The sequence below is a fragment of the Mastomys coucha genome, unplaced genomic scaffold (assembly GCF_008632895.1).
Source record: "Mastomys coucha isolate ucsf_1 unplaced genomic scaffold, UCSF_Mcou_1 pScaffold6, whole genome shotgun sequence".
Lineage (NCBI taxonomy): Eukaryota > Metazoa > Chordata > Mammalia > Rodentia > Muridae > Mastomys > Mastomys coucha.
Window position 1 is genome coordinate 44,355,468 of NW_022196912.1, and position 13,841 is coordinate 44,369,308.

General features: G+C 45.1%; 1 protein-coding gene across 3 annotated transcripts; it reads left to right on the top strand.

The window, feature by feature from the left end:
* Positions 1-2,488: 2,488 nt before the first annotated feature.
* On the top strand, positions 2,489-13,125 carry Rnaseh1 (ribonuclease H1). 3 transcript variants are annotated; one of them, XM_031356157.1, is made up of 8 exons: positions 2,489-2,688; positions 5,457-5,572; positions 6,472-6,633; positions 9,205-9,304; positions 10,718-10,772; positions 11,074-11,158; positions 11,619-11,743; positions 12,471-13,125. In XM_031356157.1, exons 1-8 carry the CDS (start codon positions 2,561-2,563, stop codon positions 12,564-12,566), a joined length of 867 nt encoding a protein of 288 aa, XP_031212017.1. In that variant the 5' UTR covers positions 2,489-2,560; the 3' UTR covers positions 12,567-13,125. The 3 variants fall into 3 exon arrangements, with proteins under 3 accessions (XP_031212017.1, XP_031212020.1, XP_031212019.1); XM_031356160.1 differs by having other exon boundaries at positions 2,514-2,688; positions 11,639-11,743; XM_031356159.1 differs by having other exon boundaries at positions 2,514-2,688; positions 11,078-11,158; positions 11,639-11,743.
* Positions 13,126-13,841: the final 716 nt, after the last annotated feature.

The window sequence follows — 13,841 nt, forward strand, 5'->3', positions numbered from 1 at the left end:
TGCAAGAAACTTAAGTTGAAGTTATAAATTCAAAGTTGGGACACATTTTTGCACATTAAGTTTTTTGTTGACTTTTAGTTGTTTTCAAGGTCAGCATGGTTTTATTAACTCGTACTGGCATGAAAGCGCATGCCACAGCAATGCTGTGATGTCAGAGAAAGACTGTGATGTCAGTTCCCAGCAAAACAAAGTCTTTCTATGTAGTCCTGGCTGTCTTGAGCTCAACATTTGGACTGGCCTTGAACTCACAGAGATTCTCCTGCCTCTGCCTACAATGTGCAGGGTTTAAAGGCCTGAGGCACCACCCTCAGCTTCCCATCAACTTTTATTTGAGTTCTGGAGATCCAATTCATGACACCAGACTTGCTCGGCAAGCTTTTATACCTATTGAGCCATCTAGCCCACAGCCAGCAGTTATTGAGAGTTTTGCTCTTAAGACCTCTTATCATTTTCAAATTATTTTTCCTCAAAAAAGTGTCTCTTGTATCTCAGGTTGTTATGAAACCAAAGATGACCTTGAAGTCTTCTTCTTCTTTCTTCTTCTTCTTTCCTTCTCCTCCTTCTTCTTTCTCTTCTCCTCCTCCTCCTTCTCCTTCTCTCCTTCTCTTTCTCCTTCTCCTTCTCCTTTTCTCCTTCTCCTTCTCCTTCTCCTCCTCCTCCTCCTCCTCTTCCTCCTCCTCCTCCTGCTCCTCCTCCTCCTCTTCCTCCTCCTCCTCCTCCTCCTGCTCCTCCTCCTCCTCCTCCTTCTTCTTCTCCTTCTTCTTCTTCTTCTTCTTCTTCTTCGAGACAGGGTTTCTCTGTGTAGCCCTGGCTGTCCTGGACCTCATTCTGTAGACCAGGCTGGCCTCAATTTCAGAAATCTGCCTGCCTCTGCCTCCCAAGTGCTGGGACTAAAGGTGTGTGCCACTACTGCCCAGCTTAGTATTGTTCTTCTTATCCCTGACTCCTTAGTCTGGGATGACAGGCATGTCCCACCGCACCTGGTTTCTGCGACACTGGATATATTCATACTCCCTTCTTTAAACTTTAGAATACTTTTGATACTTTGAGGTTTTATTTGAGTTGATAGCTATTAATACTTACTGCATAAAAATAAAATGAAGAGATGAGAGGAAGTTCTGGGAGGGCCTGTGCCCAATATTTGTGAGACAACCAATTTCAGTCTCCAGTGCCATGATTCACCAAGTAGCCAAGACTGCCTTTAAACTTGCAGTAATCCTCTTGCCTTACTCTACACAGTACTGGGATTATAGGTTTGAGATACCATGTCTGGCTTCAAATATTTAAAAAGAAGAAAAACTCTGGTAGGGCTGGAGAGATGGCTCATTCATTAAGAATAGTGGCTGCTTTTGCGGAGGCTTGATTCCCGATTCCAGAGGATCCAATGCCATTTCCTGACCTCTACGGGCAGAAAGTATGCCTGTGGCACAGACATACAAGCAGGTGAAACACTCATACACAGGAAATAAAATAATAAGAAAGTAAACAACCGACTTCTAAAGAAAAGAGAAGAGTAGAACTGCTTTACATTCTCCAAACCACACTGACATCTGGCTGAAGGGCAGACAATCAGAGGCAACCATTACAGGGAAATTTTCCCTTCCCTAATTTGTCTTTATATTTAGAACTTTTTGCATACCCATGACTTAAAGGTGTATACATTTTATTTTAAAATTACATTGTGTTGGTGTGTGTGCACACCAATACTTGCATCATTGGCACATGTGTGAAGAAGGTCAGAGGACAACTTGTGGGACTTAGTTCTCTCCTGCTACTGAGTGGGTCCTGAGTATGGAACTCGAGTTGTCAAGCTTGGTGGCAAGTGCCTTCACTTTCAAAGCCATCTTTGTAGTCCCTCAGATATACATACATACATATATATATATATATATACACACACACACACACACATACATTTTTTTTCTTTTTTCTTTTTTTTCTTTTTCGAGACTGGGTTTCTCTGTATAGCCCTGGCTGTCCTGGAACTCACTCTATAGACCAGGATGGCTTCAAACTCAGAAATCCGCCTGCCTCTGCCTCCCAAGTGCTGGGATTAAAGGTGTGTGCCACCACCACCCGGCTCAGGTGTATATTTTTAAATTTTAGTTGGCTTTGGATTATAAAAACGATTCCCCAGTTTTCAACACTTGTTTCGTTCCCTTAATTATACATATGGCTAGAATGCTGTTGTGTATTCATGACATCTTCTCATTCATTACTGGCAGAGGAGAGGGGAACCCTGTCCTGCAGAGGTGGGCATCCTAGAATATGGGGTGTAGTTTCACAGGGCCTCATTGTCACGCCATCATCCTTCCATTCCTTCTTTCCTCTCTTCCTCCCGCTTCCAAATCAGTTTTGCTGTGCTGGGACTAGAGTAGGCACTTGGCATCTGGGAAGCACCCGGTCTCCAAGCCTACCGTCTCCACGGACGACTAAGAAACTGAAGACACAATCCTAGGCCCCGCCCCTCTCTGATGGGCGCCTTGCTGACGTCACCTTCCTGAGCCGGAAGTGTGTCGGCTCGCTGGCAGCAATGTGGGATGCCGCGCTGGCGTGAGTGATGCTCTGGCTGCTACCCCTGGCCCGCTCAGTAACACAGACGGTGGTGCGCGCGAGGCGAAGTGTTTGTGGGCTCGGGATGTTCTATGCGGTGAGGAGAGGCCGCAAAACCGGAGTCTTCCTGAGTTGGTGAGACGGAGCCCTTTCTTCTAAACGCCTAACAGCTTGTTTAGCCCTTCCGTGTTGCAGTCAAATCCTCCCAAGAGAACACATAAATCACCGCAGCCAGAATTTACACAAGGATTCCCGTGTTCTGGGCTTTCCTGTGTGTGGGTGTTTTGTTTTTTGATACAGGACCCCATGTAGTCCAGAGTGCTGAGCTCATCGGTTTGGGCCACCACGCCCAGCTACCTCGTGTTTTCATCTTTTTTAAAAAAAATCATAGCTACAGGGTTTCTTTTCTCGAACTGATTATGTACCAAATTGAACTTCTGGTCTTCTGCCTTCACTAACCAAATGCAGGGATAGCAGATAGGCACCGTTATGCTCAATTTATGAACTGCTGGGGTTCGAACCTAGGGCTTAGTGCATACTAGGCAAGCAGCTGAGCTACATCCTCAGCCCCAACTGTTTTAAAATGGGAAGATCATTGCCAGGTGTGTTGACACATGCTTGTAATTCCAGCACTGGTGAGGCTGAGGCTGGAGGATCACTACAAGTTAGAGGCCAGCATGGGCAATAGAAGAGAGGAAGGAGGGGGAGAGATGGAAAGTCTCAAGCCAGAAGCTGCTCTTTGCCTTTGGATCCTTGTCGCAGCCGTTGGAGGCAAGATGAAGTTTTCAATTTCACAGGTCCTGTGGCAGTTCCCAGGTCAAGTGAGAGGCAGAGTCGGGACTTAAATCCAGGTTTGGGAGTATATGATAGTAAACTTCTAATATCAAGGTTTGTTGTCCCCATGCACCTGGATGTTTCCCTAGGCAAAGCTGAGGTAATACTAAGGAAGAAACATACCCACTGCCAGTCCTTTTTCTGTGATTGAGTCTTAAAGATAACAAAATTTTAGTATGCGCTGGAGTTGTGGAATACCTTGTGTATTAGTATGTATTTGGATTGGATGGCATTTAGCAGAATGGGCTGTCATGTCTTAACATGTAAAATGAAACCGAGTTGAGGTGTGACCTTTGTCCCAAGGAATTGACAGCAGATTCCCTTTTTATATAATTACCAATCTAAAAAGAACAAGTTTAAGGAAATCAAAAGAAATAAGTTAAATGCAGAACCATAAAGCTACCTGAAGAGAAAGCAAGTGACTCCAGATGAACTTGGGTTTGTTAGTGACTCTCCATACAACACCAAACCTACGACCCAGGAAAAGTAGTTGTAAGTTAAATTTCATTCAGTTAAAAACTTCTGCTCTGCTGGGCAGTGGTGGCGCATGCCTTTAATCCCAGCACTTGGGAGGCAGAGGCAGGCAGATTTCTGAGTTCGAGGCCAGCCTGATCTATAGAGTGAGTTCCAGGACAGCCAGGGCTATACAGAGAAACCCTGTCTTGAAAAAACAAAAAACAAACAAACAAAAAAAACTTCTGCTCTAGAAAAGACACTGGGCCAGACATAGTGGCGCATGCCGTTAAATCCCTGCACTCAGGAGGCTGGGAGACAGAGACATGTGCATCTCTGAACTTGAGGACAGCCTGGTCTACAAAAGGAGTTTCCGGACAGCCAGGGCTACACAGAGAAACTCTGTCTTGAGGAAATATAAAATGTTGAAAGCTATGTCCTCACAAAAAAAGCTACACTTAATCACGTATGGAGATTTAATTCATAATTGACAAAACTTGGAAGCCAAGTTTCTAGTAGATAGTGGGTTGATAAAGTGATGGAATATTATGCAGATCTGAAATGAGTTATCAAAGATGAAGTAGTGCCGGGTGGTGGTGGCGCATGCCTTTAATCCCAGCACTTGGGAGGCAGGGGCAGGCAAATTTCTGAGTTCAAGGCCAGCCTGGTCTACAGAGTGAGTTCCAGAACAGCCTGGTCTACACAGAGAAACCCTGTCTCAAAAACAAACAAACAAAAAAACCCAAACAAACCAAAGATGAAGTTGTATGAAGAAGCACTAACTATACCCTGCTAAAAGAAAAAAAGCCAATTTGAAATGACCTACAGTGAACTACGTGAAATCCTGGAACTAATAAGGAGATTGCAAAACAAGTCAGTGGTTGTCAGGGCTTAGAACTGAGGAGAGATGACTGTGAAAGCAGACAGGCTTTGTTTCCTGTCAGTGTCTTGTGTATCTTAGGTTGGTCTTCAACTGAACTAGCTATAAATCAAAGATGACCTTGAACTTCTGATCCTTTGTCTCTACTTCCCAAGTGCTGGGATCACAGGTGTGCATTCCCAAACCAAGGTGTTTTTAAGACTGAGTTTCTATGAGGCACTGCCTGCCCTGCAACCAGCATATAGATTCGTGTGGCGTTGAACTTGAGCTTCTCCTGCCTCTACCTTCAGAGTGTGGGATTATAAGCAGGCACCACCACCCCCAGCCTCCTCCAGAGTGTGGGATTATAAGCAGGCACCACCACCCCCAGCCTCCTCCAGAGTGTGGGATTATAGGCAGGCACCACCACCCCCAGCCTCCTGTGGGGGATTTCTAAAGCATGAGATTGTTCTGCATGGTGTGGTAATGTAGAGCACTGCCATCATCTATTCACTAAACCTGTAGACTTTACAACACTGAGTGATCCCTGGTGTAGGTAATGGGCACTGCCGAGCAGGAGCTTAACAGAACTCTCTACTTTTTGCCCCTATTTGATATGAACCAAAAACTGCTGTAAAACATGATACTGTAAATAGATGAGTTAAAATAGTAAACATAAAATTAAGTTTAAAAAGAATGAAGAAGGATGTAAATTGAAGAGGAAAGGAAGCCTGGGCTAATGTACACAACCTTCCAGGAGTGAGTGCAGAGCACAGGTGGACCGCTTTCCTGCTGCCAGGTTTAAGAAATTTGCCACAGAAGATGAGGCCTGGGCCTTTGTCAGGAACTCTTCAAGCCCGGATAGTTCAAAAGGTATGTTACTTCCTCTCAGTGTAACATTTTAACCTATGAAAAGCCCTTGGCATGCCTGGCATCACTGCCTCTGTAGAGAAGATGACTGTTTTCCGTGCACATTAAAGTTGTTAATTAATGGTGGTTCAGAGGCTAGAGAGATGGCTCAGAGGATCACAGTTGGGTGACTCCTAGTCTCCTGTAACACAAACACATATAAATAAAAATAAGTTTTTAAAAAATAATTTTAAAAGAAGAATGTGGTTCAGCCAGGTATATGGTACCTAGAATTGGGGGTTTGAGGGATGAATGACACAGCCAGTTCCAGACTTGTCCTACATAGTAGGATACTGTAGAAGTGAACTAAATACATAGAATCAGTTCCTGAAGTAGCAGTATTATCAGTTCTAGGACTCAGACCTCCAGTTGAGTACTCAGAAGTGCTCACAACGTCCGTCACTAGGCCATAGACCATACGATTATACTACTAAGTCTCTTTGCATTTCATTTGTCATAGTACTGGAAGACATTAGATTTAGGACACACAGGACTCAGATCAGCATGCTGACTCTAATTTAGAACACTAGACAAAAACAAAACAACAAACACAAACAAACATATAAAAAAAAACCCAACTATCTAAACCTCCCTTGGGAAGTGGGGTTTCAGGAATTATTTATTTATTTATTATTTATTCATTCATTCATTCATTCATTTGTTAACTATTATTTTCAGTGGGTACCTTAGATTTTCTGGAGCTCCTGCGGGGCACCAGAGTCTGGGATGGTTTGTTCTCAGTTATTCCTTCTGGTAGGTACACATCTAGAGTGCCCCAGTCTGGTGCAGTAATGTTAAAAAACTTCTGGAAGTTTTGGTTCTTCAGCATCCATATACGCTCTGGTTTTGGAATCTTCTTTCAGGGCAGGAAAGTGCACATGAGAAGAAGTTCCAGGTGAAGACCAGCAAGCGGCCTCGGGAGCCTCTGGGTGATGGGGAAGAAGCTCCAGAGCCAGGCTCGAAGCACACAAGACAGGACACGGAGCCAGCTGCTGTCCTGAGCAAGGACACATTTTCCTATATGGGTATGCCTTTCTATTGAGGGGGGAGGGGAGAGTCAAGACAGGATTTCTCCTTAGTGGCTGTAGTGGAACTCATTCTGTAGACCAGGCCTGGAACTTAGAGATCTGCTTGCCTCTCTGTCTCCTGAGCGATGAGATCTAAGGTGTGAGCTGCCACTGGTCTCCCTGAACCTTTCTTGGGTTCAGAATTTTTAATACAATTATAAGAAATTAGAAACCTTTTTTAAATGAAGAATTTAAGCTGGGTTGTTTGGTTGTTGTTGATGGTGGTGGCAGTGGTGTTTTGCCTTTGTTTTGTTTTGTTTTTTTTGTGTGTGTGTGGTTTTGTTTTTGTTTTGTTATATTTTGGGTTTTTTTGTTTTTGTTTTTGAGACACAGGCTCTCACTATGTAGCTAGGGTTGGGCTGGAACTTAGAGATTCTCTTGCCCCAACCTCCCAGTGCTGGGATTAAGGGTGTGGGTGTCTACACCTGTCATTTAAACTGATGAGCTGATATTTATCCTTATTGTTTTCTGTAAATATTCTCTAGAAATTTCTCAGATCTTTTATTTTGGAGGGAGGGCTTTAACAAAAAGTGCCTTTGCTTTCCTAGCCTAGAGCTCTTAGTGATGTGGTCCTACCTCTCTTTTTGCTTTTTATTTGTGGCCTCTTTCAGTTCCGCTGGGTAGTGATGAAACTCCCCTTGAAGCCCAGGTTAACCTTGAACTTGCCATCCTCCTGCCTCAGCCTCAGAGCCCTCTGAGTCCTTCGCAACCACTCACAATGAGGACACTATTCTATACTAATCAAATAGTACAAAATTATTAAACTTTTGGGAATTCTTTACCTAGCCACAGGCTGCTGAGGCCAGGAAGAAGGTCCAACCAGAATGCTCTTTCTAACTGAGCATGTGTCCAGCCTTCAGAACCTCGAGGAAAAGAGGTCTAGGGCTTTTCCTGTATTTAACTCCAAAGGCACCTGTGTGCTTTTAGTAACTATAGTATATAAGTTTCTCTTTTTTGTCTTGCACAAATGGGAACAGAAACCAGCAGCATTTAGAGATGAACCAGCATTGGTGTGTCCTGAGCTTTTTTGCCAAGAGGAAGCCTGTGTACTTTACCTTCAGGGAGAGCACTAGAGGATGCTGTAGAGCTGTGCAAGTAGATGATTGGCAGTTATCTAGGATGGGCAAGCATCTTTTCACTGTTCACTGTGCTAGAGAGTTGTGTGTCAACATGGCACCAGCTAAAGTCTCAACTGAGAAAATGCCTACAGAAAGTCTCTAGGGCATTTTCTTTTCTTTTTTTAAAGATTTATTTATTTCATGTATATGAGTACACACTTTAGCTGAACTAAATGGTTGTGAGTCTTCATCTGGTTGTTTGCCTTCATCTGGTTGTTGGGAATTGACTTTTAGGACCTCTGCTCGCTCTGGTCGACCCTCTTGCTCTGATAGACCCTACTCACTCAGTCCCCCCTCGCTCCAGCCCAAAGATTTATTTATTATTATAAATAAGTACACTGTAGCTGTCCTCAGACGCACCAGAAGAGAGCATCAGTTTTCATTATGGGTGGCTGTGAGCCACCATGTGGTTGCTGGAATTTGAACTCAGGACCTTTGGAAGAGCAATCAGTGCTCTTACCCACTGAGCCACCAGCCCTCTAGGGCATTTTCTTAATTAGTGATTCAAAGGGAAGGGCCAGCCTACTGTGGGTGGTGCCACTCCTGGGTTGGTGGTCCTGGGTCCTGTAAGAAAACAGGTTGACCAAGCCAGTAAGCAGCACTCCTCCATGGCTTCTGCATTAGCTCTGCCTCCAGGTTCCTGCCCTGTTTGAGTTCTTGTCCCAGCTTCCTTCTGTGTTGAACTATGATGTGTAAGTGTAAGTCAAATAAACTTTTTCCTCCCTTAGTGCTTTTGGTCACAGTGTTCCATTACAGCACTAGAAGCAATAGAAAGATTTGGTCGTGTGGATGGGAAGCAAGTGCATCTGACAGAGGAGGCCTGCCCAGCCTCTGTGCTCAAATGGTCCAGCCTTGCTTCTTTGAGGGACACTGGTCTCCACACATCCCCTGAGCCTGCTGTACTCAGGCCAATTTCCTCAGACAGTTCCTCATGTGTGGGTAGTCTTTGACTCCCCGTCTCCCACCCCAGGTACTTTCCTACTCAGTTTCTCCCTGCAGTCTGCTGAGGGTATAGGTCTGCCTTCCTACTCGAGCAAACCACGTTTGAAAGGAGGAAGCAGAGGTGAGAGCTACTTTACAGTTAGTGGCAAATGTGCTAAGAGAAAGTGAGACCACTTGCCAGCAAAGTTGGCTCTCTGGCATGTGGGACTAGCGTCACTCAAAGCACTGCTTTCTTTGGAAGTGCAGCTTTAGAAAAGAGACCCAGGCATGAGGGACCTCGTTAACTTGAGGTATAAGCAGGTCTCCCAGTGGGAAGTTCTATTCTACCTTTAACTTAACTTGGTGTACAGAACAAGCAAAATGTGACCACACCCCGTTGTGGGAAATCTGTGTTGTCCTAAGCAGAAAACTTTAGCAGTGGTCACTGTTCAGCAGTTCAGTGCTGTGGCCTCACTCTTTCTTCTTACAGGAGAGTCAGTCGTTGTCTACACGGATGGCTGTTGCTCCAGTAATGGGCGGAAGCGGGCTCGAGCAGGAATCGGTGTTTACTGGGGGCCAGGCCACCCCTTGTAAGTAAACACGGCTGAGTGAGCATCTCATTTACCAAGTCTTGGGAAGGATTTGCTTATTGACATATTTGCTGCTTATTGTTGAATTCTTTTCTAAACCTGCTAGGTAAACAGTGTTGGCTAGGAATAGAAGAGCAACTGACTGGTTTATATTGGTGCCAGAGGGCTTGGTTCTTGACATTGCTAAATGCTGAGACTTGGTGCCGTTTCCCTGGGTCTGTACAAGTCATAATGCATATGAGTAGAAGAGCCAGTCAACAGTGATGCAGGGGCAGGGCACCAGCTCAGAACCTGTCCCGTCACTAGACTTCTAGACTTGTTTTTGAGACATGGTCTCATTGTATAGCTTTGGTTAGCCAAAACTCACTATGGGACCAGACTGGCCTTGCCACTCATGGACATCCTTCTGCCTCTGTCACTTCCAAGTGCTTAGGATGAACTACTTAGCATATACTACCATACCACATCTAGTGGCTTTTAGACTTTTTAGAAGACGCTTGACTTACAGGTAGTCAGAATACAGGCTATTCATATATACATGGTCCCTGTAGTGAACAATATGAAGTAATGTCTTGTCAGCCATTCCGTGAGGTTTTCTTACACCAGGTCTGATGCTCACCAGGAACTGTTGACAGACACAGTTCATATAAATTGCTCATTAATTAATTTAAGAAGTATTTTTGTCTTTTATTTTAAATATTTGCATGTATTCAACATATTAACTAACTGAGGTAGTAAGGGTGGAATTTGTTTGTTTTCTTTTGTCTCACTGCGTAGCCTGGGTGGTGCCAATTCACGGAGATTTTCCAGTTTCAGCCTCTCAGGCGCTGGGATTAGACATAGCACCAAGGCAGGTGGTTGCTCAGCATTCATTCTACTACTCAGGCGGCAGAGGCAGGTGGATCTCTGAATTTGAGACCAGCCTGGTCTGCAGAAGTTCCAGGACAGCCAGGGATACACAGAGAAACCCTGTCTGGAACATAACAAATGTGCACCACCATGCCCAACTTAGCGTAATGAACTCTTTAAATCTTTAACTTGGATCTTTTGTTTTTGTTTTTGTTGATTGAGTCAGGGTCTCTAGGTTGCTCTGATATGTAGACCAGGCTGGCTTCCACCTCACACCACTCCTCCCTCTGCCTCCTGAGTGCTGGGATCACAGGTGTGTATTTTTCTGGGTTTGCTGTTATTTGTAGGTGTTCATATTTGGGCTAATGTCTTGTGGGTGCTAGGCCAGCACACCACCACAGAGCTGCGTCCTAGCCCTGGTTTGGTTTTTAAGGCTGTTGTTTGTATTTAGGTTTTATGTTTCAGTTGAAACTGAACACTAGTTTGTTATTATCCATTGAGAAGAATTGCTTTGGGAATTAGCATTGTAATTTTGTTTTTCTTTTTTATGTTGTTCTGAAACAGAAATGTAGGTGTAAGGCTTCCTGGGCGACAGACAAACCAGAGGGCTGAGATCCATGTAAGTTCCCAGATAAACATGAGTCTGTTTTCCTCCCTGTGACCACAAGATCAGCCTTTTCCCTTCCTTTCCTGTCTTAGAAGGTATTGAAAGGCCACGAGAAACTTCCAGGCTAGCAACGGTCTTTAAAGACAGTAATTCTGTAGCCATGGGCTGTTGTAGGTTTACCCTTCTTCACATAGAGAAGACAACATGGTGGTCCAGAAAGAGCAGTGAGTGCTTCTGTCTTGAAACACTTGATGGGTAATGTAGGATGGCAAGCATTTTCTATATAGCATGACTATGGACTTGCTTTTTCAAGGCAGCCTGCAAAGCCATCACACAAGCCAAGGCTCAGAACATCAGCAAGCTTGTCCTATACACAGACAGCATGTTCACCATCAATGGTAAGCTGCCCCACACACTGTGAAGGGAGATGGGCCTTTCTTCCTAATAATGGATAGTGGGGCAGTCCTGGATGACACTGGGCTCTTCAGGCTCAGAGGACTAGGAGTCTAGGTCTACTGTCTTAGGGAGCTGGCCTCCTTGGCCCTGTACCACCTGGGTCAGGGTGTGAGCAACTTCAGGTCACAGGGGCAGCTGCATAGAAGCATATGGGGGAGGCTTCCCTGAGGAAGACCCATGTCTAACTAACTGGATGTAACTAGCAGAAAGAGGAAAGGTAGGGGAAAGGTAGGGAGGGGTCTTGGGAGTATGCTAAAGGCTTAATAAGCAAGGGAGGGCATGGAAGGAAGGGAACCATCCAGGCTTTGACTCAGAATAAGAGGAGCCATTGTGAGGAGAGACTATGGAGCAAGAGAGGCCATCCTTCCTGGTGAAGGAGCCTGTGAGCATGTGTTACCCTAGGGATAACTAACTGGGTTCAGGGCTGGAAGAAGAATGGCTGGAGAACGAGTACCGGGAAAGATGTAATCAACAAGGAGGACTTCATGGAGCTGGATGAGCTCACCCAGGGCATGGACATCCAGTGGGTGAGTCACACTTCCCATGCATGGTCTGACCTAGCTGTTCGGGAATGGTGTTTGGAAGGGGCCTGGTGACTAGCTTAAAGTAGCAGCTTCCATAACGTCAATGTATATGTTCGTTAGTGTGTGTTAGTTATACACAACAATGGGCTTTGTTACAACATCTTTGTAAGTGCACACCGTGTGTGTATTTTAGTTGTAGGCCCCTCCTCCTCTGAGTGCAGTATGTTGCATTGGTTGTTTATAGGAGCACAAATGCATTTGCTTATAGGAGCATAGGCACCTTGGCAGTACCTACAGCACTGAAGAAAGTGCCTGCTCCTCCCTCATCAACCATTAACTGCCTTATCAACCATTAAAAGCCCAGGGAGGGCAGAACTTCCCCATTGGTTGACTGGTCCAGTCCGGTGTAGGCCTGTGTTACAGTGTGTTCATGAGTGCAGTAGCCATGTCTCACCTGGAAGATGGCATTCTATAACACCCACTCTTTTCTCTTTAGCCTGATCCTGCCAGTGTTGGGGTTGTAAGCACGTGTCATCTCACCTAGATTATGTGCCACTGAGGATTGAGCCGCAGACTTACTCTGCTAGTTGATCTATGGCTCCAGCCCCATGTGTGTTACCATTGGTCCCCAGTCTCTTCTGATACATGAGCTTCCCTGGGTGTGAGATATAGCCGTGTGCTGCACATGTAAAGATTGGAAAAATTTCAAGGGGAATTTTTATTTTAACAGATGCACATTCCTGGTCATTCGGGATTTGTGGGCAACGAAGAAGCTGACAGACTGGCAAGGGAAGGAGCAAAACAGTCTGAGGACAGAGCAGGGTAGTTGCTGCAACTCTGACCAGAGGCAGTGGCCGGTTCTTTACGCTGTTCACTGAGAGGTGCCTGGAGGCACAGTGTGACCTGTGACACAGCTTGATGAGAAGTGCTTAAATAATGGAAGTGTTGAGTCCCACTTCTGTGAGATTTCAGAGTTTGTGCCTTTTGGGTCAGTCCCAAAATGCTCCAGCTGGATTTTAGTAGGAGTCAGTGAGACACCAGTCAGTACATGTGGCCTAAAAGTTCCATAAGGTTTATTTGCCTTCCAGTTTGCACAGGGCAAGACTCTTGCCCTGGCAGCTGCCCTGTGCCTCTGTGCATCAGAGATGATGTGGCCATGTGGGACCTGAGGCTGCCTTGGGTGGGCAGAGCCTAGATAAGGAGACCTTTACTCCTGGATCATCTTGAAGGAACAGCTGAGACCTTTAAGAATCAAGATGCATAAATATATTGCTAATAGATTTCTTTGCCTATTTTTTTTATTAAAAATACTATGTAAATACAAAACATGTTTGAAATTATGCTTATTTATTTTTTATAATAAAAGTTATAGGAATGACACAAAACATATTTAGTTTGAGTTACTGTTAAAGGTGAGTGTTCTTTGCTTTCTAAAACTAGAAATTGAGAAAATCGCTCTAGAGGGATGGGATGGTCAGTTTGTTCTCATGCAAACCCTCACATTGCCCTTAAACAACGGAAGGTCATGGAATGACAGGAACACTAAGACAGTACTGTCACTGGGCTGACTCTTGAGTTCCTTAGGATCTAGGAAGCTGGGCCATCTGTTGGGGCCCAGGATGATGACATCACCTCTGACAAGCAGTGACAGCCTGCCCTTCAGATTGCCCTGTGACAGCTGGGTTTGCATGTCACAGAGTAGGCCTCCGAAAATGCTCAGGAAACAACTGTGTCTCTGACAGAGCAGAGTGGTGGGCCTGAGTGATGCTAGGATGAGCCATCTCTGCTGGCTTGGTGATCTATGGAGTAATATAGCTCAAAGTCCTGAGGAGGGCTGGGGAAAGATAGCTCAGTAGATAGGAGTGCATGCTTCATCAGCATGGGGGCCTGGCCTGAGTTTAGAACCCTGGCAGTATGCAGCAAGATGGGGATAGCCCAGGCTTGCTTGGAACCCCAGTGCTGTGCGGGATAAAGACAAGAGACTTTGTGAGTTGCAGAACATCCAGCCTGGCCAAAATATGAGCTCCAAGTTCAGCTGTGAGAGCCTGTCTCAAGGGAACAGGGCAGAGAGTGATAGAGCAGGACATCCAGTATCTGGTGT